The following is a 26,900-nucleotide window of genomic DNA, read 5'->3' as shown; positions in this document are numbered from 1 at the left end:
GGAAGGAGGGAGGGGGTTTGGACATTGTGGATCAGGCTTGAGAATTTGGTAGATCTCAAACCTTCACCGGGAAATGGGGGGGAGGGGGGGCGGTTATCCAGCAAGATGTATACTGAGGAGGAGGAGGAAGATGTAGCGGCAGTGTCAAATGCCTTCTGCCTCTTTAGTGACACTATTCTTGTGGCATTCCAGGGTTGTATTTTAAGCGCTGGCTCGCTTACCCCCCCCCCCCCTCCCCCTCCAACGCTAACCCACCTTGTTGGTTTCCCTATTCAATAACATTTTGGGAGCGAGTTACGTAAGCCTAAGAAGAGGCCTATATAGGTCTTTTGGTGCAATAATTTTTTTTTTCTTATGAAATACATATTTACAATCTTACAATTTATATATACATCATCGTATATTTACATGAATGATTCTTTATTTTACATATACTGTATTTCATCATCTCTTACACCTATTGACCCAAAGGGCCTCGGTTAGAATTCGCCAGTCGTCTCTCTATCTTGAGCTTTTAATTCAATACTACTTCGTTCATTCATCATCTACTTCGCGCATCATAGTCCTCAGCCATGTAGGCCTGGGTCTTCCAACTCTTCTAGTGCCATGTGGAGCCCAGCATATTGTATTTACAATTGCAACTTTTACTTTATCTAGATATGTTTTTAAATCAAAATATATAGTCGATTACTAAGGTTTTTAGGTTTACAATAGACACTAGGGCAGTTGGATTATGGAATAAGGATTATATGTTTAGTAAAGTGGCTAATAATATTGGTGGTAGCACCAGTGCAGAGTGCAAGGGTACAGTAGAAGGAATTTGGCTAACACGATAGCTATGTGTATCGTTATTCAAGGAACTTGATTGCCCCCTTGCGTTTGTATGTTGTTTTTTCCTCTAGACCCTTTTGGGTGATCGTCTGTCTTCTCGTGTTCTCCAAGCTCGAAGGATATATTTGATATCCTCGTGTTCTCTAAGCTCAAAGGATAATACATTTTATATCCATGTTTTCTTAAGCTCAAAGGATATGATATTGGCTATCCTCGCAAAGGATATATTTGCTATCCTTATGTTCTCTAAGCTCAAAGGATACATGTGATATCTTCGTGTTCTAAGCTCAAAGGATAATATATTTATACTATATGTTCTCTGCTATTCTTCCAGTAGAATTCTATCGTTTCTCTTCTTGTTTTTTAATTTTTTCAATTTTATGAAAGATCCAATTTAATGTCGTCGCTGTTCTTGAAATAGTTTCTTCATTCCTTCTCATGTAGTTTATATATTTCCTTTCCTCACTGGGCTATTTTTCCCAGTTGGAGGCCTTGAGCTTATAGCATCCTGCTTTTCCTACCAGGGTTGTAGCTTAGCAAGTAATGCAGATGATAATACATCTCTTGTAGTTTATATATTTCCTTTCCTCACTAGGCTAAATTTTCCTCCTGGATTCCTATAGCTTATAGCATCCTGCTTTTCCAACTACTGTAGGATTGTAGCTTAACAAGTAATGATGATGATGATATACATCTCTCGTAGTTTATATATTTCCTTTCCTCACTTGGCTAATTTTTCCTTTTAGATTCCTTGGATTTATAGCATCCTGCTTTTCCAACTAGGGTTGTAGCTTAGCAAGTAATGATGATGATATACATCTCTTGTTTATATATTTCCTTTCCTCATTGGGCTATTCTCCCCTGTAGGAGTCCTTGAGCTTATAGCATCCTGCTTTTCCAACTAGGATTGTAGCTTAGCAAGTAATGATGATGATATACATCTCTTGTTTCTATATTTCCTTTCCTCATTGGGCTATTCTCCCCTGTAGGAGTCCTTGAGCTTATAGCATCCTGCTTTTCCAACTAGGATTGTAGCTTAGCAAGTAATGATGATGATATACATCTCTCGTAGTTTATATATTTCCTTTCCTCACTTGGCTAATTTTTCCTGTTGGATTCCTATAGTTTATAGCATCCTGCTTTTCCAACTAGGGTTGTAGCTTAGCTGGTAATGATAATGATAATTTCACAAAGCCATAAGTGTCATGAATCTGGACTTTATCTTACCGTACACGCGGTACAGCGGTTCTTGGTGTAGGGATAAGAAATTCTTATCAGAAACTAAGGTTAGTCTACCTGCCCAGTGAGTGTGTCGGGGGGGGGGGGGGGGATGTCTTATCAAGATAACCAATGCTCGCGTCTCTTGAATTGTTTTGAGTTTTGAATTATGGGCCACGAAAACTAGCATTATCTTATATGTGGACATATCTGTACATCTAATGAAATATATAACTTTGATTAGTCAGAAGGTATTATATATATATATATATATATATATATATATATATATATATATATATATATATATATATATATATATATAATATATATATATATATAATATATATATATTTATATAAACAACCTAAGCTATAACCCTAGTTGGAAAAGCAGGATGCTCTAGTTCTAAAGAATGCAACCGGGAAAAATAGCCCAGTGAAGAAAGGAAACGTGGAAATGAATTACAAGAGAAGTAATAACAATCAAAATAAAATATTTTAAGATTATTAGCAACATTAAATTTGATCTGTGATATAAACTATAAAATCTTCATAAATACAAGAAGAGAAAAAAGTAGAATAGCGGGTATAATATATATATATATATATATATATATATATATATATATATATATATATATATATATATATATGGAACCATGAAAACTGCCTTTATCTATAATTTAGGCTTAGCAGGATGGACCATGGCTAATAAAATATGTATATACTATATATTATATATATATATATATATATATATATATATATATATATATATATACTAAGATATTGACCGACCTAATTGTATATTCACACCTGTGCTGACACCTGCACATCCTTAACTTGAATTCTAGAATACCTGTAATTAAGAATGGAATTAGAAATTCAAGTCTTGTATTTCGTAAGTTGTCACTCTTCCCTCTACTTTTATTCATGAAGGTTTTATACTGTCTATTTTAAAGTTATTACTTGCTAAGCTACAACACTAGTTGGAAAAGCAGGATGCTATAAGCCCAGGGACACAACCGGGAAAATAGCCCAGTGAGGAAAGGAAACAAGGAAAAATAAAATATTTGTAAGAATAGTAACATTAAAATAAGTATTTCTATTATAAACTATAAATTATTATAACTTTGCTATAAGCCCAGGGGCACGAACAGGGAAAATAGCCCAGTGAGGAAAGGAAACATGGAAAAAATAAGATATTTTAAGAACAGTAACAACATTAATATAACAATTTTCTATTAAAACTATAGAAAATTTAACAAAAGATTAATAGAAACTAATAGAAGAGTGTGCCCGAGCGTACCCTCAAGCAAGAGAACTCTAACCCAAGACAGTGGAAGATCATGGTACAGAGGCTATGGCACTACCCAAGACTTAGAGAACAATGGTTTGATTTTGTAGTGTTCTAGAAGAGCTGCTTACAATGGCCAAAGTCTCATCTATTTTATTTGTGTCCTTACTTAAGCTTTACAAGTTCATTAACTTAAAGGTGTTTAGCCCCAACCGTGGGTCAGGGAGAAAGCGGGAAAGCAAGTAATCAAATCATTGTTATTATTAGGTGGCTGTGTGGTTGTCATGGTAACCAGTGAAGGGTACCCGGGGGGAGGCAGTGTCCGGGGGGAGTGTTGGGTCCCCCCCCCCCCCCCCATCACCTGGGTGATAGTAGCAAACCGCTATTCCTTGCTGACCGTGAAGGTCTAGATATAGAAGTTCACGTATAATAGAAATACTTGAGAATTGTGAAATAGTTAGTTGTGTAGACGAAACGCTTATATATCCTTCATTAATTAAATATCAAAGCGTAAAAGCGTATTTGAACTGCGTCATGTGCGCCATGATGGCATTCTGAATCTTGTTTCTCTCGCGATAGAAGTTTTCAAACTTCGACTGTTCGTAGGTTTTGCGAGTCACCTATATGGAGCACATATCCGCCTTTTGGGTATTATACAAACTACGAATCATTCGTAGAATTGAAAGGAGAGTGTATTCGGATGTGTTCTTTGTAGTAAAATGGAGAGAGAAAGAGAGGCGGCTTGGCGGTGTGTATTAGTGTGTACGGCGTAGTAAATTTCACCTTCGCTTGTGTGTGCATCCCGGAGTCTACCCGTCTACACCGTATGGGAGTCCCGGGGTTACACCCCCTCCGCCCCTTCTATCAGTTCCCACCTACTGTCCCTCCCCCCCTCCCTCTCACTTATTATCACCCTCCCTCATTCTTTCCCCTTCCCTCCAACGCGAGCCTCACAACCTTGATTGCCACATTTTTAGGTGCTACAGTGCGTGCGTGCGTCTGTTAGCGATCTGTAGACTGTATCCTCCTCCTGAGAGAGAGAGAGAGAGAGAGAGAGAGAGAGAGAGAGAGAGAGAGAGAGAGAGAGAGGGGGGGGGGCATTGGGAATTAGTTTACTTTGATGGGAAGTAAACTACACATCCCCTTTCCTATTGTTTAGTGACAGGAGGTGTCTTGGACATTGTGTAAGAAGACTCGATAAAATTTCTTGATCTTTATCTTAACATAAATGGTCTTTCTTCTCTGGATAGGTACATGTAATTGTACCATATTACAGCGAGAAGTATCTGCTATTCTTGAGAAAAAAAACTTTCGTTGTCTGGAATTTAGGCCTATTGAACTTTTCTGACTATGCTATATATAGAACGTTTATTATTATTATTACTACTTGCTAAACTACAACCCTAATTGGAAAAGCAGGATTGCTATAATGCCAAGGGCTCCAACAGGGAAAATAGCCCATTGAGGAAAGGAAATAAGCTACTCGAGGAGTTAAAGAAAAACATTAAAATAAATCTTTCATGTATAAACTATGAAAACTTCAAAATAACAAGACGAAGAGAAGCAAGATATATTAGTTTGCCCGATTGTACCCTCAAGCAAGAGATCTCTAACCCAGGCGGTGCTCATGCATTTCCTAATAAAGTATCTACAAAAAATGTATTTGCTTCTTGCCTAGGGAAAGGGTTATGAGGTATAGACGTTACAACCGTGGCATTTAAACACGAGTGTACCGAGCCCTTACTCCCACAATAGTTTCTTAAAGGGAATGGAATATTAAGGTTAAAGTATATTTTCTACTTTCTGAACTATTGTTCCCTAAGATTCTAATTGATGAATTTTGCTGGAATAAGAAGGTACCTTTTATCTCCTATTCTGTCTATAGTGCGTTGGATCATCTGTATACGTTCCCCCATGCAATTGAAATCCTGCATAAGGATAGAATTAACTGCCTGTAGATTGCGGGAGGCCCCCCCCCCCCCCCCCCCGTTACCAATGCACTTTCTCTTCTCTTACGGTCAAGTGGTCGAAATGCATTGTAATGATTCATAGTTTCTATATCAGTAAAGTTTTTTATATTTATAAATGTTTAATTGTATTTTACATAACGTTCTGAAACGTCTAATCTTATAAAAGGGCATTTTTGAACGTTTGTAATCTCATGAGAGGATATTTTTGAAATCTTAAGATGTTTGTAATCTTCTAAGAGGACGTTGTTGAAATTTTAAAATGTCTATTCTGATAAGTCCATTTTTGAACGTTTAAAATCATTTATATAATAAACATGGGACGTTGTTGAGCTTGTAGAAACGTTTGTAATCTTATAAGGGGAAATTTTTCAACTTTGTCATGTCTAATTATATAACAGGACAGTTTTGAACGTTTAGAAGCACATATGTAGCTAACATGGGGATTTGGAAACCTCTATAATCGTGCGATCCTTCAACAAATGACATTTTCGAGTGAAGCCCCAGGCAGTGTTTGTCAATCCAAAGGAATAAGAAACTTAAACTTTTTAATGAGACCGAAGGAGAAACCTCATGAGAATAGACTGAAGTACAGCAGGCAGGCTGAGTGGTCACCTTGGCGAAACCCCTACAAGTTTTACGGGGTGTTGCCAAGCCGCCCCTCCCCCCTCTTCAGGTCTCCTTGTGTTGACTGCACAAGCTCATGAAAGCACTGGCAGGTTCTTATTCAGTTCGACGCATAGTTTTAATGTTTTATTTCAATTGGAATATTTTAAATTACTAGTGTACTTTATCCGGGCCGTGTGGGGTAAAACGGGGCTGAGTCGTCTTTTTAGTAGGCGTGCCAAAATCTATGTGATTTTCTCTAGAGATGGGGGGAATGATTCATTGCATTGGTAATGCAGGAGCTATTTTCGAAAAATGTGGTTTTTGGACAAGTCATTTATTCATATTTATGACAATTTCGGAACTTACAATATCTCGAGTTGCTGGTGCCGTCTTCGTATCATAAACCCAGAAGATTGATATATATATTTTTTTTTAACCGAGAGACATTGAAGCCGGCCATGTTCAAGCGCAGCACATACTCTATGTGTAGGAGGGAGTCGTATGTTGTGCTTTGTGTCAACATTTACTGTCCCGAGTTAACCGATCGATAAGTAGAGGTGATGTGGATGGATGTACGAGGTCAAATAGGTGTCGTTTCCGGATTCACAAGTGCCAATTTTCTCGCCTGTGCTCTATTTATACAAACAAGAAAGTTAAAGACTTGTACACCCAACTCGAAGTCGTTGTCTTGGTTCGAGTCTGAATCTTTTGAAATTATATTTTAGTCCTTCAACACCGGGTATTGTTTTCACTCGTCAAATGTTGAGGGAAATAATCATAGTTGAAGTATAGGCAGCCATTGAGTTGAAATGTGCCGTAGAGGTAAAATAAAAGAGAGGGAGAAAGCCTGCCTTCCTCACTTAGGTTACTGTGCTGTTGGTATTAACGGGGTTAAGTCAGCTATCACCCTCCTTTGCCACCATTATCAGACGAGTCTAGCAGCGCACCACTCTACCATCATTGTTTCTTACACCACTTTTTAGTTCAAATCTAGTTACCAGTTTTCACTTTTCCGCTCCTCGAACAGTTATACTGTCACTGTGTGTGATTTTCACCTAACGAACGTGAGTGAGGCTATATGGGGTGCCATTTAAAAGGAGCAATTTTGACAGCCATCCCATACAACCCACTGTCCGCTCTGATCTGGCAGGTTGAGTCGTCCCGCTGTAGACTGCCTTCTTGGGTGCTTCATCGAGTTGCCAAATATTATTTATTTTTGTTTTATTTTCCCCGTAGTTTCTTTCGTAGAGTCGTTGTTTATTCAGCTTAGAGGAACATCTGGGTATCAATCAAGTATCCCTTTGTAAGATCTTTGAACTTTTAAGGTTATTAAAGGTGTAGATAGTCCATGAATGCGGTTGGTATCCTTTTTGGGTTTGTAGAGAAGAGCTTGGGAGGAGAGTTGCGGCATGTGGGGGTGCAAGAGAAGGGCTTGGGACGATGCACATTATTGTTGTGATGGCGGAGAGGAGTTGAGCGGGTGGGGGTTGAGAGAGAGAGAGAGAGAGAGAGAGAGAGAGAGAGAGAGAGAGCGCGAGAGCGAGACCAGCTTGGGACGAGAGCGCGCCACTGCCTCTGTCTTTGACGACATAGCCCCCAACATCGTCCTCCCTCTCCTCCCGAAAAAACCCCAAACCAACGTTTTCCATAACCTTCGTCCAGGTTTCGTATCGGTGCACTTGTTTTTAACCATAGAAATGCATTGGTATCTGCGCTCAGCTTGTATATATTGCGATTGTCTGGCACTAGGAAGACTCGACAGTTTGTGACGATGGTGGGGATGAATTATGAAAGTTTGTATCGATTGTAACATAAAAATGACAGATTAAAATTTCATCCTTACGCTGAACGTCTTAACAGCGGGGCTGTGTATATCTGCAGGCAGAATTGCAAGGTCTTGAATCCTGAGACCCTTCCTTCTAGCACACAGTTTGGGGTTGGTGCAGACAAGGGATTGATAAAGAAACCTCTATTGCTTTTGGGGTGAATGTTTTTTTTTTTCTTTTTTCTCGTTCAATTTATTTTAAATACTTGCCAAGCTTTCTGTCGAATCGTTAATCTGGGGATTCAAGAAACCCCTTTGGAACGCAGTCTGTGTATTTTCTTACTATTGGCATTGCAGACTGCATCTGGCCAGTGACTGCGGCAGCTGACCGATAGACGCTTTTACTGATGGAACTCCCCCCTGGTCTGCCCCCGCCCCCTCTCTCTCTCTCTCTCTCTCTCTCTCTCTCTCTCTCTCTCTCTCTCTCTCTCTCTCTCTCTCTCTCTCTCTCTCTCTCATATGGCGGTCGCGTACCAAAATTGCTAATGTGGCTCTTTTTACAGAGCACTTGGCATGCTGGAAGTTTGTATAAATGGATGAATCGCTTGTTTTAGTTTAATCTTAGTTTTAGTAATGCTGTGGAAAAGATTTGCCTCATAGCATAAAAATATTCTGTATTAGCAACTGATATTATTGCAGATGCTGTTGACTGGCCAATTTTTTAATGGTAATTCCATATGTACTCAAATATATTTGTTTTTCATTTCAAGAAACTACTGTTATTTTGTTCTGCTTTACGTTTCTGTCTCGCATGCTTCTTTTGTTTATTGTTTCTGTGATCACTTCTCGGATTACCTGGAGCTCTGTGCAAGGATGCATCCAGAGCTCTTAACAAATTTTGGGGGGAGATTGGCTGAGGGTCAAAAAACAGGTGTGTGAGAAATGGAAGTTTTAATGGGTAGTTTCGGTGTATTTAAATAAAGTTTAATTTGCATTGGGTTATGGGAGTTTGATTTTAATCACCTCAAGTTGTTTTATAGGTAAATAAGTTTGTTTTTTATGATTAAAATGGCAGATTTTTGTTTTTTTATGATTAAAATGGCAGATTTTTGTTTTTTTATGATGAAAATGGCAGATTTTTGTTTTTTTATGATTAAAATGGCAGATTTAAAGGTCACTCATGAATGATAGAGGCAAGGGACAGTGATAATGCCCTAGTAGGAAAACGCCATACATATGATCAGTGCCCACCCTTGGACCAGGGAGGGCCAGGGAATGGCTGTTGATGACTCAGCAGGTATTCCTGTAGGCTCCCCCACATCCTTATCTCACAAGAATGGTGAGGTTGCAGACACCACAAGAACCTTTGGGGCTCGAGTGAGACTATTATTATTATTATTATTATTATTATTATTACAAGCCAAGCTACAACCCTAGTTGGAAAAGCAAGATGCTATAAGCCAGAGGGCTCCAATAGGGAAAAATAGCCCAGTGAGGAAAGGAAATAAATAAATGATGAGAATAAGTTAATAATAAATCATTCTAAACCAGTAACAACATCAAAACAGATATGTCCTATTTAAACTATTAACAAGGTCAAAAACAGATATGTCATATATAAACCCCAGTTTGGCATATCGCAATTCTTCCTGATGACAATGCATGTCTCGAGATGTTAGGTTTCCTTGAATTTAATTTAATTTGTTGAATAAGTATGCGATTCCCCCCCTCAAAAACAAATAAAGATCGTAATTGATCATTCCACATAAATTCACGTACCATGTGCAGAAAAAAAGATTATATTCAGTGTTGTATAGTTGTAAATTAACCCTTTTATCCCCAAAGGACGTACTGGTACGTTTCACAAAAGCCATCCCTTTACCCCCATGGACGTACCGGTACGTCCTTGCAAAAAAATGCTATAAAAATTTTTTTTTCATATTTTTTGATAATTTTTGAGAAAATTCAGGCATTTTCCAAGAGAATGAGACCAACTTGACCTCTCTATGACAAAAATTAAGGCTATTAGAGCAATTTAAAAAAAAATATACTGCAAAATGTGCTGGGGAAAAAATAACCCCCTGGGGGTTAAGGGTTGGAAATTTCCAAATAGCCGGGGGGTAAAAGGGTTAAGGGGAAAGGTTCCGGAAGTTGGCATAATCTTGTAGAATGATTTTTGTTTGTGATGAAGGTGGATGAGAGGATTAGAATCTTAATACATTTCTTTTAGAAGGTTTATTCCAGCTGTTACCAAGTTGTGGAATGATCTTCCTAATCGTGTAGTTGAATCAGTAGAACTTCAAAAGTTCAAAGTTCCAGCAAATGTTTTTATGTTGACCAGGCTGACATGAGTCTTTTTATTGTTTATATATGCCATATCTGTTTTTGACGTTGTTAATAGTTTATTTAGGATATATCTGTTTTGACGTTTTACTGTTTTAGAAGGATTTATTGTTAACTTGTTCTCATCATTTATTTATTTCCTTATTTCCTTTCCTCGCTGGGCTATTTTTCCCTATTGGAGCCCTTGGGCTTATAGCGTCTTGCTTTTCCAACTAGGGTTGTAGCTTGGCTAGTAATAATAATAATAATAATGATGATGATAGTGCCCAAAGAAATTAAGTGCCATAGATATGTATTCTGATATATAGATCTTGGCAAAAATGATATACAGTAACGTACAGTACTTTATACAAAGCTCTAGGAAGTAAATGCATATGTAACATTCAAAAAGTATTTTATTAGAAAAATTATAAACTATAACAATTCAGTTGTCGATGTTATCTGTGGATCATCCTTTGAGCAGGAATGAAATATCAGAAGTAATTGCTTGTACAAAAAAAAAGCTCCAGATAGAGACGACTGGGGAAATCTAACTGAGGCCATTTGCATCAATAGGCGTAGCAGGAGATGATGATGATATGTTTTTTAGTGTTTAAAAGAGGCACTGCGTGGTGAAAGCAGTTCATTAAACCCGCCAGTCAGTCATGTTGCGGTGCCAGTTGAACGAATACTATACGTCGTTACAGTAATTCCATACAATTGTTATAGCCTTTTGTCTAGTATCAGTATTATAAGGTGTCAGAGGTCTTCAAATCACTACCTTGCAACTAGGGGTAGTAATCAAGCTTGATTGTGTATAGATATTGAGTGTTATAAGAATGGCTTAGTTTTATTTTTGCTGTTTGAGTACTACATGTAGGTAAATAGAAACTTAAGTAAATTTATTCACCTTTGAGATTTTTCTGGCTGTACGGAATGTATTTAATTACATTACATTAACATATATTTATACTAAATGTGTGCGTTTAAATTTATTTATATATATATCACTAAATATATGTTATATGTATGTTGAATTTAAATTCTGATCAGTTATTGTAGTGCCATAACATTTTAAATAGGATATTTAGATAAATCTTCAAAAATTTCATTGGGTAAGATTCCTAGAGTAATGCAGGCAGCACTGCACCATGTATTGTCCTTGGTAATTATATCCTACGTAAAAATGTCTCGCAAATTCATTTACCGTAAGCCACGTTTAGTATATTTTCTATTTAAGCAATGAGTTTGCTGTGCTAATTCCAAAAAGTGATTATGAAATCTCTTCCAGGTGTAATGTAGTGCGATATGAAGAGGCGCATTGATACCGGAGGCCGCGGTGAGGCAGCGTCAGGCATTGTCAGCACAGGGGGCATTGCCCAGGGGGGGCAAGGGGTAGGTGGCCCTGGAGGGGTCAGTGGAGGCCCTGGCTACATAAGGGGTCCCAGCCTAGCCCAACTCGGAGTGGGAGTGCGTCCCGGCCAATCCAACACGCCCATCGCCGTGCCCGTGACGGGCGCAGGAGCGCCAGTGCCAGTTGTACCCATACCTGCGACCACAGCTGGCGGCCCAGGTGTAGGAGTTGCACCGACTCTAGATCATCAAACTCATAATACATCACAGACTGGTGTGTTGCATTGCCCTTTTTTTAAGTAGTTTCTAGTTCTACAATGTTATTTCCTTTCCTTGGTGAGGTTTTTTCCTTGTTGGAACCCTTTGTTGTTACCCTTTGTTGTTGTTGTTATCATTATTACAACTACAAGCGAAGCTATAACCCTAGTTGGAAAGGCTGTTGTAAGTCCAAAGGCTCCAACAGGGAAAATGAATAAACCGCTTTTCCAACTGGGGCTGTAGCTTGCATAATAATAATAGTAATACATTATTATCTGTCTTCATTGTTGTATGTGAAGCGAACGAGAACATGCAGTGTAATTGTAGCTCGGATTTGACTCTTACAACCCGATCCAGCGGGAAACTATATGCAAGATGGTACCTGGTTCAAATAACAAAGGTAGATTTCAGAGCTGAAGTTAACACCAGACATTGAAGGTGTAATTTTGAATAAACTGTAATGTAGTAGCGAGTCCCATAGATCCCCTACATAGAGTAGATGTGCATTTCAAGAATGGGTTCTGGAGTTGAAAAGTTCCCAAGTCCAACATGAGTAATTTGGTCATCCAGCTTAACTTGAGCTTCCAGCTTATAACCCTAAGCCCCCTAATCTTTATTGTATTCAGGTTGCTAGTTTCCTAACTCTAGTAAACTGGAATCCTACAGAAATATATCGTTAATACTGTATATCTCTCTGCATTATAAAATGCTTATAAAAGAATTTCAAACATTGTTTAGTGTCAGTACAGGTTCTTATCTCTGAAAGTTCATGGTGAAATGTAACTAAATTGGGGATTTTCTTCTGTAGTTTCTAAAAAAAAAAAGTAATTTTTATCTTACCCTTATCTCTGGTGATTGGCATTATACAAGTTGCCTGAGGCAGTTCTTATACTTTACTGCTGTTAATTCTGGTCATGTGGAAGCAAGCTTGATTTGTCAGCTTTACAATTTTGCTATTTGCCATGAGCTATGTCCATTTACCTCTGCTGTGCTCTTCTAATTTTCTCCAGTGTCCCCTCTCGTACTATCTCCACCACTGTTAAAGGTTTCTGTTTCAATGGCATACCTTCCAATAAGGTATTCCTCCATTCTTAGTAAGTGTCTGTACCATCTCTTGTCTCCCCTTCTGTGCTTTCTTTGATATTTTGTACACCTGTGTTGACCCTCTTATACACATTCCCAGTCCTAACCCCCTTGTTACCTCAGATATCCATCTGACATTCTTATATATGCTGTCCATTTTTTTCCTTCTTTCCCATAACGGTACTTCTTGTTAATGTTCCACAGAGCTAAGCTTGTCTTAACTCTGCCTTTATGGAGCTTGCCATTTTGTCTTTGTGGCACTTTGTCACAATGGACTCAAGAATCTGATCTCCAGTTGGTAAAATCAACTTGTATTTTAACATCCTCATCTATTCTTTCCTTAGATTTTGCAATAGATCTTGAGTAGTTGAACTCATATGCTTTTTATTTCTTCTTCTCTTCCAACCTTGTACTCTCCCTTCTAACCCCTTTTGTCTTTGACATGCTTTTTCTCTTTCCACACTCCTATACCCACTCCAGAACCTCCCGCATCTCTGCACGACTGAGTCATCTGGGATGTCTGCTACTTCCTCTATCATCTATCACTGTATTAGATATGTCATTGGTATCAAAATAGTTGAATCTTAACATGTAAGGTTATTTTGCAAGATTATTACAAGGTGAATCTAGTTTTTTAAGCATATATTTTTCTAATAGGTAACAAGACTATACATGCAGAGATCCAAAATTGAGTGGACTCCTTGATGACCAGTATAAGGTCATGTGCTCCGTATTTCGTACATTCCATAATATAAATACGCGAATACTGTAATAGGTTTAAGTACTTAGAATGAAGACGAGTAATGACTTGGTTATGTTCTCTTACTCGAAATGCATTCAAAATGATAAAATGGAAATATTGTCACAACAGAATTACAGTAGTTAGTCCTTGATAGATTTGGTGACAATTTTTATGCTATTGATAAAACTATTAAGTCACTATGCTTACAACAAATGTATTTTTCCCAATTCATGATTATGCAAGAGTATGGTACTGTTAATTCGGAATAAAACTATTAAGTCACTATTCTTACAACAAATATATTTTTCCCAATTCATGATTATGCATGAGTATGGTATGTATAATTCGGGATAAAACTATTTAAGTCACTATGCTTACAACAAATAAATTTTTCCCAATTCATGATTATGCAAGAGTATGGTATGTATGATTCGGGATAAAACTATCAAGTAACTATGCTTACAACAAATATATTTTTCCCAGTTCATGATTATGCAAGAGTATGGTATGTATGATTTGGTTTTATAATTTTACTCTAAATAGCTGTTTGAAAGTAAGGTTTCATTAATTTTTATCTTTTTTCTTCCCTCCAAGGTTATGCCAGCGGTAAAATCGACATGCATACTGTCCACCACTCGGTTCCCGCTTACTCGGCAAATTTGGCAACTGCACCTGCTTCCCAGGTGAGTGAATCGAGGCCTAATTACTCCGTTTTTGGGGGCACTAGTTTGTCACCCCCGTCTAAATATTTTCGTTGAATAGCTAAAAGTGACGTGTGCTGTACTAATTATTGTTATTGAATTAGTGTTTTTACTAATATTTTAAATGATTCCAGTGCCGCTAAAATTTATAAATTCTCTAGTCGGGATATGACTAGTAAACTTCCACTATAAAAATATTTGCATGTTGATTTGTTTATATTCAGGTTCAGAATTGGTATCACCAATTAATTGAATCAATAACAATATTGTCACCCTCATAAACTAACTGCCTAAGTCATTTTCTCCACTTGTTGGGAAATAAAAAAAAAAACGTTCTCATTTCCTAATTCTTTATATCATTGTCTTGAGTTTCAATTCAAAAATTCTTAATAGAAGAATTTGTGAATTAATGATATAAAGAATTAAGAAATAAGGTTTTTTTTATTTCCCAACAAGTGGAGAAAATGACTTAGGCAGTTAGTTTATGAGGGTGACGATATTGTTATTTGCAACAAGTTCCAGTATTTTATCTTTGGCCCTAAAATATGGTCAAGTTGTAGAGAGTACAGAGCTTCCAAGGTTGTGGTGATATTGTGTTATATATGTACATATTATTTTGTCTTTGTATCAGTATTAGATATTTTGGTGGGTTAGCACTGCATTTTTTATCGGGTGATAGACTGTGTGCTAAGATAGTCTGGGACAGATGATGAGGTACTGCTTATAAAGTCTTTATGTGCTTTATTTCTCCTGTGTATTTTGTTCTACAATAGTTGTCTATATTTGGAGTGTTGTAGCATATTCATTCATATTTATGATAGTTTGACAAAATTAATTTTTACATATTTAACTTCAAACAAAGGAGCCTTTGTGCAAGTCGCAGTTTCATACTGTAGTACTTCTTTTTGAAATAGTTACAGAGAATCCCCAGAGCTATATGTTTTATGGGATACCAAATAGAAGTGGGACTGTCGTGAATGATTGTGGAGCAGGATTGATGAAGGCTAGTTTGGTCTTGTTGGATAGGCTGTGGTATGTTTTGAAAATAATATGGAATTCATGGTTAGGTGGCTATCATAGGAGAAAATTAGGTATGCAGTTTTCTTTATAATTTAAAATTACTTTACTGATTCTCACACCCAAGATACTCCAGCATCTCAGTAACAAATAATACCTGTCATGTATACTCTATAATTGAGTAGTGCTGCCATTGTTCTTGTTAGGGCCACTATTAGAATTACAAAGAGAGTGCAGTCTCTCTTTTCACCCCTAATTGTACCTACTTTTTTTCTATTGCCGTTGGATAGCTTTGCCCCTCCCGGCTTGCCAGTTTTGACCTAAATTTTGTAAAGTAAATTAAATTGAATATTTAAAGAGCATTGCTTGACCATGAAAGCTAAGCTTGTTCATAAGTAATGTGCATGTAACCATAATGTAAAAATGAATAGATGTAACACGCTTTTAGCTATTATCAAAGGAAGTGATGAACTTGCCCGGTGTAGATTAAATATTGAGGTTTCCTGATTTCGAAAGTTGATTATATTTTTGACACCCGAACGGCATCCTCTCATGTCCTGCGTCACAGAAGCTCCATATTTAAACATGCAAATTGGCTAGTCTATAGAGTTTTTTAAAGATTCTATTTCCTGTTTCAAAGAGTGGGTATGAAAAGCATGCCCATTATGCTTGGTAAACATTCTTAGGTTGTTCGTGGGTTTATCTATAGCACTTTTATTCTTCAGAAGTCTCTATTTTGAAGGTGGCTCTACCCTTTTCAATTCATTGTAAATATGTGGATTTATGTTATAGAAATCCTTATGGCTGAAATGCTTGGAGGACTGTTTATACTGTTAGAATTGCACATTCTGGAAGTGTCATAAGGTATTCATTGCATTTTTTGTAAACATGTATTAACCTACAAACCTTTTGTACATTTCTCCCCCTGGGTTAATGTTTTTCTCCATCCAGATGTAGCGTTAAGAAGTATACATTTAAGATAACTATAGTACAAAGCTTTTCATAACTTTTGAGGATCTTTGAAGTCTTTCTCATTTAGATTACTAAAACTAATATGATTATATTAATTAGAGAAGCTTTTAAATCACTTCTGTGATACAACTCCCTTTTGTAATAATACTCTGAGAAAGATTCAGATACTTAACATAGTTTTGAAAGGCTTTGTTAACACGTTTGAACGAATGTGCGATGCATGTGTGACTCTGTGATTGTCGTGGTAGGGCGGTGGGCTGGCGGGCGTGGTGGAGGGACGTGCTGTAGGTGGAACGGGGGGGCTGGGGGCCCCAAGTGGAGTAGGTCCACCCCCCTCTGTCCTCCAGCATGTGACTGCCCACTCGCAGATGCGCCATAAGGTATGCTTTCTCCTATAAGGTTTATGCCTCTTGTGTTTTATTTTAGAGCATTCTTTATTGTCTCTTTTTTCATTCACCACTCGACATTGCTGTCATTTTCTTCCTTGTTCACCGGCAATTACGTATTGTGGGCACATCAGGTCTCTCTATTTTCTTTTTTAATCTTGCATTTTGGTTACTTGTTTATGTCCTGCTTTGTCAGGTATTAGTTTTTTCTACTTGCTATTTACACTTCTATTTCTGTAAATATATTCTGTACTTCAATGGCATTTTTTTCTAGCATGATCTATTTTTTTTTTGCAAGTCTTGATAATTTTAGTAAACGTTTTGCGTTACTGGGTTAAGACGGTTTATGATTAAATTCTCGGTGACTTTTAGATACGTTGGGTTTCCCTTATCTGTCCGCTCTTGCCTGCAATATTTCTTTCTTTAGTAAGATTTAGATGTAAAAAAATGCATGTTCTGATTTTACTCTGGCCTTGAAGATTTTCTGTTTTTTGGAAATGAAAAGTGAGGTAAGGGAAGCAACATGTGAACAAGAATTGGTTTATTACTGAATATTAGTGTTTCTTATAGAATTTAAATTTCACACATTCCTGTAGAACTGGAAGCATGTCATGGAAGAGTAGAATAGCGTTTGAGTTTGTAAATCTTGCCAAAATTAGATGGTTTTCATAACCCAGTTATATGTATCATTCTACGTAGAGAATCACTACACTTATTTATGTACTAAATTTTGTTGCAAGATTTGAATATGAGAACTTTGGGAAGGTGGGGATAAATTCATTAATACTTTTGTATTTCCTGATGATCATATGATCTTTTTGTCTCGAGCAAGGTTGAAACTTGCGATTAATATTTTGTTCATTGTGGAAAGTATTGAAACTTGCAATTAATTTTTTTTTTTTTGTTCATTCTTTTGGTCTTTTCTAATCCTTTTTTAAGTTTCTACTGTATTTGCTAAACGCAAGTCTTGCCTTCACAGGTATCAGGTATGAGCAGTGCAAATGTGGTCCACCAAAATACAGCCGCAGTTGGTGCAGTGGCGGCGGCAGCAGCAGCTGGAGCCACCCAAGGCTCTGGTCAATTTCAGAGGCTCAAAGTGGAGGATGCGCTCTCTTATTTAGACCAGGTATTGCATTGTATTTTGTTGTATTTTTAAAGGATTAATTTTTTGTAATTGTAATGAGTCTGTGGTATTGAGAGAATTGTTTAAAATGTTTCACTGTTAGAAAATCCTTCTGCTTTTATTTTTCAGCAAATTTGTAAGAAAACTCTTTGTACCTAAGGTTTAGAAATTCATACAAAGTAAATTCTTGTAAGAAAACTCTTAGTAGCTAAGGTTTAAAAATTCATACAAAGTAAATTCCCCTAATCTTCTTATTAAGATTAAATATTAAACAGTTTTGTTTGTATAAAGTGTTGTGGTTGCATTGAAATAAAGTTCTGTTTTGATTCTTATTCTTCTTTGTATGCATCTTCTCCCACTTCTATGTGGGGTCGATGTTTCTGGCCAGCATTCTCCATCTACCTCTGTCCCATACTTCATCACCAGTTAATCCCTTTGATCGAAGGTCATCCTTGATACAGTCCATCCACCTTCACTTTGGTCTCCCTCTCCTTCACGTTCCCTGTACCTCCATTTCCATCACACTCCTCCTAATATACTGTTCATCTCTTCTCATGACATGACCATACCACCTCAGTCTACTTTCTTGGATCTTATCTGATAGTTTTATAACTTCTGTGGTACTCGTGATTACCTCATTCCGTATCTTATCTCTTCTTGTCACCCCACACATCCATCTCAACATTCTCATCTCTGCCACATCCAGTTTCTTCTCTTCTGTCTTCTTTATTGCCCACGTCTCCACTCTATACATGATTGCTGGTCTCACAACTGTCCTGTGTACTTTACCTTTCAACTTAACCCCTATTTTCCTGTCACATAGTACTCCACGCACTTTTTTTTCCAATTCTTCCATCCTGCTTGTATTCTGTGATTTATTTTGGCCCCCAGATCACCATCCTCTGCAACTGTTGATCCAAAATACTTGAAATTTTCAACTCTCTTCAATCTCTCTCCTTGTAAACGAACTTACACATTCTCCCCATTTTTCAATCTCAAATACTGTCATAAACAGTCATGTTTGTATAAAGTTTTGTGGTTGCAGTGAAATTAAGTTGTATTTTAATTAATACTCGTTTTCTGGTTTTCCTTCAGGTGAAACTAAGGTTTGGGAAGCAACCTCAAGTGTACAATGATTTCCTGGATATCATGAAGGAGTTCAAGTCCCAGTCCATCGACACCCCAGGCGTCATCGCGAGGGTCTCCCAGCTCTTCAGGGGACATCCAGAGCTCATTGTCGGCTTCAACACCTTTCTTCCTCCCGGCTACAAAATTGAGGTGCAAGGGAATGAGCAGGTGAAGGTTTGCACGCAGATGTTTTGTCTTGGTGTCTCCACCTATAGCTCTTTTTTATTGTGTTCTTACATTTGATTCATTATCACCATTTTTCTCGTTTTTTAATTTAGTTTTGTTTCGTCAATGCTTTTATCGCTTCAGTAGGCCTCAGAGGCTAGGTTCATTTTTTGGTTTTTTTTTTATAGTTAGTTTTGTTGGAATTAATTAATGATTTGTTGTATACTATAGTTTGTTTTTGGGATAAAGTTTGTGTTTCTGAAATTTACTTTGAAGTAACATGATTGTTATGGTAGGAATATAGATGATTAGTTTAATAACAGAGTTAATTGTGAAATCCATACTGAATTGGCACTAGTATTCTCCATTCACACTACAATATGGTTTCCCATATCGACTTTAAAAACCGGTAGTTCTCTGCCTAATTGGTAAGGCCCCTTCAACTGGTAATATGAAATACTATTTTGAAACCATTCAATACTTTATAAGTAATTTATCTTGGGGAAATTACAGTAATATTTGAAGAAAAGTTTCACTGAGAAAATATTGAAAAGTTTCACTGAGAAAATATTGAAAAGTTTCACTGAGAAAATATTGAAAAAAAGTTTCACTGAGAAAATATTGAAAAAAGTTTCACTGAGAAAATATTGAAAATAGCTTCACTGAGAAAATATTGAAAAGTTTCACTGAGAAAATATTAAAAAAAGTTTCACTGAGAAAATATTGAAAAAAGTTTCACTGAGAAAGTATTCTCTTGAGAGTTCTATTCAGGCAGTAAGTAGAAGATTATATTTGGATAATACATGGACCTTTGGTTGGTTCATATCCTGTAACACCATTATATAAATCGTGTTTTCTAATCTGTCTTGTAGCGAATCGGCATGAACATAATATCTGAAATTATTCTGGAAAATATTTTTACAAAGTATCCCTCTAGGTTTTGCAGTGTATAACACTGAAGGAATTTGAAAATTCAACTTACACATGATGCTCATGCTCATAAATAATCATAACTCCATTAAGCTGGCAGTTGAAGAAAGCAGAAATTTCAAAGTTTTGCTTTTGGTAATGAAAGATATCTAAAGAGTAACATTAATTTGAGCAGCTTATTACTAATATAAGTTGAATAGCTTGTTAGTCTGGTATAAACTACAGTTTACCCAAATTAATTTTGTCAATGGGTTTCTGCCAAGTTGAACTTCAAAAGAAAATATTTATTAATATTTCCACTCGTCTTTTTATATAGAATGTTCAAAGTTTGAGTAAAGGCTGAAGATGTTTGCTATTGAAAGTAAAGTATAATATACTGGTTTAAAGGCTGCTCATGAATGGCAGAGGCAAGGGACAGTGACATTGCCCTATCAAGCGGGACAATGCTCTCGAGACTGACTATATAAATATGATCAGCACCCAAGCCCCCTCTCCACCTAAGCTAGGACCAAAGAGGGAAGGCTATGGCTGCTGATGACAGAGCAGATAGACCTATAGGCTCCCCCAAATTACCCATCCTTATCTCACAAGAATGATGGGGTTGCGGCGACCAAAGAAACTAACGTTTGAGCGGGGCTCGAACCCCAGTCTGGCGTCCACCAGTCAGGGACACCAAAACCCTAAACTTGCTGAATAGATACTGGCAAAAGAAAAAAGGAAAGCATAGATTGGACTTGAGAAAACTGCATGTGAATATTTATTACATAATTTACAGCAACATCAAAGATAATAAAAAAGGACTAGAATGTGATGAGTAAATAATTAGAATTTTTATCATTTTACTGTATACTACTGTCTTATAAATACTACAGTTTTGACAGAATTATATAATTTTGTCAATAAGCAGCTGATATGATAATGAATCCCACACATAATTTTTTTTGATGAACTTGACTGTTAAGAAAATTGTCGACTTCATGTCTTGGGCCAACAAGCAATGACGGCAAGTGTCAACCTATTTTACGTTTACGTTTTGTGGCGTGAGTAACAGAATAATAAAGACAGAAAGAAACTAATAATTCCCAAAGCAAGCTACATAAATTTTCTGCTTGCTTACATGAACGGATGATGCCAAAGTATGTCCTTGGATCCTCGGAGGGTTGAATAAAATAAAATCTGCAAAGTTAGTTGAAATTCACCAGTATTTAATTAAAAGTATAGAACAAGAGGGCGAGAGTGGGTGATATTTACGTCATGTATATACCATAGGGCACCCTATGCATACAAGCGTTAAGCACCTTTTAATATAAGGAATGTGAATGTGTGAATTTTGTATTTCCTGGTATCAATATTTATACAAGTTATGGCTGACTTGTAAGGTTGACTAGCCATTTAAAGGTTTAAAGGCCGCTCATGAGTGGCAGAGGGAAGGGACAGTGACATTACCCTATCAAGCTGGACGATGCCCCAGAGACTGACCATATATACATATGATTAGCACCCAAGGCCCCTCTCCACCCAAGCTACGACCAAGCAGGGCCAGGCAATGGCTGCTGATGACTTGACAGATAGACCTATAGTCTCCACCAAACCCCCCATCCTTAGCTCACAAAGAAGGTTCGGTTGCAGCGAACAAAGAAACTAATGAGTTTGAGCGGGACTCGGACCCCAGTCTGGCGTTCACACGATAAAGTTGAAGTTATGATTGAAGGAGAGGTTGTCGATACTGTAGTATGTGAAGAAAAAAGAATATGCATAGATGAGGTTATTAAGAAATAAGTAGAAAGCAAGTAGAAAGAAAAGTCATACATATTAACGGTGTATTTAGCTTTTTGATAGTTTAGTAAGGCAATTTTTTCTGTAGGTGACCAAATTTCGGGTTTTTATGTATATTTTTATTTTCTTATGTTATATATGAGAAAAGGGATATTCAAAAATTAGATTGAGAGAAAAGCCAAAAGCAATTAGGAAGTAGATATATATTTAGATAGTATTTATGACAATTTTGTGTTCTTTTTTTTTTTTTTTTTTTTTTTTTTTTTTTTTTTTTGTGGGGGGGGTTGTTATGGTAAGGGCAGTCAGTCAGATATCAGGTTTAATTTTTTTTTTTTATATTATTTTTTAATGTTTGGTTCATTCATTTTTCATTCATTTTCCATCATGAGAATTATATTTGCTATAATAAACATTGAAATACATGACATAAATGTTTTCTGTATAACCCATTTGGTAAAAATGGATCATTACAGAATGCCAAAGAAATGTTTGGGAGTGAACACCCTTGTACTAATTGAAGTAGAGAAGTGAAATTTTCTGTCACATTTGAATGATAGAATAGCCAGTGTTTTACTACTAACATGGTTTTGTCGAGCTTTCTACATCCACGGTTCACAAGGGTCCCAACTCCTGAAGCTTCCTGTAACACCTATTACAGTTGGGCATTTGATTCTTCCAGGTAAGCGTAAGCGTTCCCGGCCAGCAGACGACGGTGGTCCATACTCCTCAGGGTGTGCATCATCACGTCACCCCGACTCACCATCCCCCACCTCCTCCACCTCCAACTGTGACTGTCAAGCCCCCACATCATCCGCCACCACCTAGGTGAGGAGTTTGATTAGTGTTTGAGTTGACTTTGTATAAAATATTTCTTGTATTATTAGACTACTTAACAGAAGGTCCCCCAACTTCTTGTGATTACTGGCCAAGCTACAACCCTAGTTGCAAAAGCAAGATGCTATAAGCCCAAGGGCTCCAATGGGGAAAAATAGCCCAGTGAGGAAAGGAAGTAAGGAAATAAATAAATGATGAGAATAAATTAACAATATGTCATTCTAAAAACAGTAACAGCGTCAAAATAGATATGTCCTATATAAACTATTAACGTCAAAAACAGATATGTCATATATAAACTATAAAAAGACACGTTTCAGCCTGGTCAACATAACAACATTTGCTCCAACTTTGAACTTTTGAAGTTCTACTGATTCAAATACCTGATTAGGAAGATCATTCCACAACTTGGTAAAAGCTGGAATAAAACTTCTAGAATACTGTGTAGTATTGAGCCTCATGATGGATAAGGCCTGGCTATTAGAATTGACTGCCTTCGTAGTATTACGAACAGGATAGAATTGTCCAGGGAGATCTTATAAACTTATAAACATTCCGAGATAAAAGCACAAATCCAACTGAAGATAAGAAAGATATGGTAAAGAAATACGGTAATAAAACAATATATTATTCAATACATTAAGAAAAATAACATTTGTAATAACATGATAAATATTACACGTGAAGCCCAAATATTTGTTGAGTTTTGTAGTTGGAAATCATAGGCATTGGATTCAAGTTAGGCCTACTCTAGGGAAAAATTTAACAAAATTTGGCCTACAAACGGCTTCTTTAAGCCTATTTAGTTCGTAAATTGAGCACTCTCTGTAAAAAAAAAAAAAAAATTGTTTGTTCTAACTCAAAGTTATGAATCTCTCTTATAAACTCCCTGGCTTTGCAAGTTTTTTTATGTATTGACTGCTTTGAATATTTAAAAAAATCTTTTCGTCCAACTCAAAGATATGATATTTATAAAAAAAAAAATCTAGTATGTTCCATATCAAAGTTATGAATTTTCTATATAAACTTCCTGGCTTTGCAATAAATAAATTTTTTTTTTTTATGATTTGACTATTTTAATTAGGTTTTTTTCAATAATTTGTTCCAATTCAAAACTGAATTGCCTGTATAAACTCCTTGGCTTGCTAGAATATATAATTTTGCTGGCAATAATGAAGGCTTGGTGTGGAAATTGTCTTTCAGTTTCTGTAAAAGGCTCTCGAGATTTCAGTTATTGTTAGTTTATTGGACTTAATTCTGCTAATTTTTTAGCCTTAGAGGAGATCAGATGGTAACTTTGTATCTGCACTTTTCTGACTAGGGTTGTAGCTTGGCTCGTAAAAATAATATAAAGTAAGGTGTCGGTTTTCTAAGTTTTTTAGTAGGTTTTGACAAATTATTTTTATTTGGAAAAAGAGTAAAATGTGGACTTGAAGTAAACGTAGTTTGAAGGTGTTAACTTTGACAAACAACTATTTGATTTTGACACTCTAGAAATGCCCCTTTTTATATCAATTTTGTCTATTGATGGAGAAGTGTTTGTCAGTAAAATATAAAGAATTAGTATTAAATCCTGTGGTTATATATGTCAGCTTTTTTATTCTAAATACAAGTTCTTTTCCTGTCTTGTCTTATACTTTTATCTAGCCTGTTGGTTAATTTTTTTTCCCTTTTGGATGCCAATATGAACGAGAAAAAAAATCCCTGGCAATCGCTTTGAAAATGAAAAATACTCATTGCTTGAATATTTTATAAAAATAAATATTCTTTTTTCATGTACAGCATACATTGTTAGATATTTTAAGTCTGTATTTTTACCATACAAATGAAAAATGTATTCCTGGGAACATTGTAATTTCTTCTAGATGAATTTATAAAAGGTCCCCATTAGTTAATGTATGTCTTGATAATACCCCTTCTCTACATACAGTGAGAGAGTGAATGTGATGTCTTCCTAATAGAATTATTTTTATTCTTACTGGTGTCACAAGCTGTACAGGGATAGTGCTATCAGCGCACCTCACATATTGCCCTGTAGGCGTTAAGGGTTATGCAGTGTCCCTTTGTCCCTAAGCCGCAGTAACTTTTTACCCTTCTGTTGTACTTCCATTCCGAGTTATGAAAAAAATTTTTACGCCTAACGTCTTAACTCTTACTTCATTGTACAACCGTGTTGATTTACCCTCTAGTTGTGCCTGGGTGCTATTTGGTCACTTACACTTCAGTCCTACTACTTGCCACAGGAGAAATCCATGTAATTTTAGTTGATTACAAATACATGCTTTTTTTTTTTTTATAATTGCCTGCAATTCTTTTCTAGGGCAAATCTCCTTTGCAAGAGTTAGCAAAGGCTTTTTTTTTTTTTATAATTGCCTGCAATTCTTTTCTAGGGCAAATCTCCTTTGCAAGAGTTAGCAAAGGATCTTTTATCAAATGGTGGCTGTTGGTTGTTTAAACTTGAAAACACTTATTACTTTACAGTTGGTCCACCAGTTTAATTTTAGATAACGATAATTTTGATGTTTACACACAGTGTATTTATCATTATTTTATGCGTTATGTGATCTTTTGTTCAATAGTAACCTATTATTCATTCTAGTAGAGTATTCCCTATAAGTAAACAATTGTTAAAAATAATAAAGAAAATATTGACTTAGATTTTATTTTAATTTGTGCACTATTCTTTCAACGCTACTATTCTCTTACAGATCAACACTCCAGTCAAGCTGTATAGCACCCCATACTGGTCCTAACCTAGTTGGTACACATGGGGTGCATAATATTAGTACTTCCGGAACCGGAGGGACGGGGGCAAGTTCCGCTGCCAGTGGCGGCAGCGCGGGAACCAATCCTGGGAGTGGGACTACTTCAGTTGTTAGCACAGGTGGCAGTAGTCAAGTCCCCAGCAACGTCAGCGTCGGTGCCACCACTCCTACTGGCACCAGCGCTAGTGCGAGTGCTAATTCGAACACGAGTAGTGTTAGTGGTAGCCAGCAGCATTCCACTAACACGGCCCCTCAGCATCCTAGCCGTGAGCCTCAACCGCCTCCCCCTCATCACCATCACCATCATCAGCCACCTGCACAGCCTGTAGAGTTCAATCATGCCATTAACTATGTTAATAAGATTAAGGTAAGAAATGGTATTACAAAGTTCAAGTAATTTCATGTTTCTTTGGAGGTGTTAGATTTTAGAGATCCTGGTTGCATTTAGTGTGAATGACAAATCGGCTGTGGAGGACAGCAGAATAATATATGAGTAGTTTTAGGTTGTAATGTGTTTCACTATAGGAAGTTTACCACTTCATAATCTATTATTCTAGTTGGGTAATTACTATAACTTGTTCCCAGTAATTTAAGATATCAAAGGATATGAAAGTTTAAACCTCAATAAATAGTGTGTATGCAGGTTATGATATCGTATAATGCAGCTCTCAGTCACACGTTGTACCCTTTATTTTGTTTTCTAATGATCATGTTTTTATTAGGCTAGGTAGGGTTTGAAGAGAGTAAGTTTGTTGTATTGTATTCCATTTGGTAATTCAGTGCTTTACACAGTAAGTAATATCTGGAAGAAATTGTCATGTCGTGCATTGGTTTGGACAGGTTTGGTGCTGCGCAGTGGTTATGCTGCTTGTGCCAACCAACTGCAGAGTTCAAACTCCTTCCTGCTGCCATTTGTGTAGGTGAAGTGCCTTGTTCTCTTATACAGTGACCCAGAAGGTGTCCGCTCAGAAAAACCAGCCCCAATTGCAGCCTTTTGATGTCATTTTATTTTTAGTATGGTTGAGAACTGATGGTTGGAAGTCGAGGGTTTATTGGGTAAGGGTTGAAGGGCAACACTTTTTCTACAACAAAATCTTGAAGTTGGTTTCTTTAAAAGTATGTTAAGGTTTTTGTTTTTAGCAAGTACTGAACTCTCTCTCTATCTCTTATAATTTTAGATCTTTTTTTAGTGAAATTTTGATGGATGTTTGCACTTTTAATGGAAAATTATTCTCCTGTACTGTATATTGCAATCCAATAAAAGAAAAAAATCATTGGATGTTCATTTCTCTCTTGCCAAATGTGGATGTGTCTTGGGTGAATGTAAAGATATGAAATTTAAAGATATGCTCTTGTAGTGAAGACGTATCTTATTTTCCCAACAGTTGCGTTTCCAAGGTCAACCAGATATATACAAACAGTTTTTGGAGATCCTGCACACTTACCAAAAGGAACAGAGACACTTGAAGGAAGGAGGGAATACGCCGACCAGGACGCTAACAGAAACAGAAGTGTATGAAAAGGTGAGGTTTTTCTTTTTTGACGAGACTAAGTAATATCCCTTGAAGGGTGATGTTTAGCAAATGCTGTGATGTTTAAAACTTTGAAGATTGTTCTATTTTTAAAGATTATGAAAATATTAACGTGTGATTTTTA

General features: G+C 36.7%; 1 protein-coding gene across 6 annotated transcripts in view; it reads left to right on the top strand.

Annotated features, from left to right (window-relative positions):
- Sin3A (SIN3 transcription regulator family member A) overlaps positions 1-26,900 on the top strand; it is an 84,729-nt gene that overhangs the window by 31,084 nt on the left and 26,745 nt on the right. For 3 of the 6 annotated variants that reach the window (XM_068381926.1, XM_068381925.1, XM_068381927.1), the window contains exons 2-9: positions 11,303-11,638; positions 14,042-14,130; positions 16,386-16,517; positions 17,503-17,649; positions 18,742-18,948; positions 22,325-22,470; positions 25,188-25,611; positions 26,630-26,767. In XM_068381926.1, the coding sequence (XP_068238027.1) occupies positions 11,320-11,638; positions 14,042-14,130; positions 16,386-16,517; positions 17,503-17,649; positions 18,742-18,948; positions 22,325-22,470; positions 25,188-25,611; positions 26,630-26,767 (1,602 nt within the window). In that variant the 5' untranslated portion in view covers positions 11,303-11,319. The remainder of the gene's footprint in view (positions 1-11,302; positions 11,639-14,041; positions 14,131-16,385; positions 16,518-17,502; positions 17,650-18,741; positions 18,949-22,324; positions 22,471-25,187; positions 25,612-26,629; positions 26,768-26,900) is intronic. The other 3 variants (XM_068381928.1, XM_068381929.1, XM_068381931.1) reach the window with 3 other exon arrangements.

Source organism: Palaemon carinicauda, chromosome 10, assembly GCF_036898095.1.
Source record: "Palaemon carinicauda isolate YSFRI2023 chromosome 10, ASM3689809v2, whole genome shotgun sequence".
In the NCBI taxonomy this organism is placed as follows: domain Eukaryota; kingdom Metazoa; phylum Arthropoda; class Malacostraca; order Decapoda; family Palaemonidae; genus Palaemon; species Palaemon carinicauda.
This window is presented reverse-complemented; position numbering and strand designations above follow the sequence as displayed.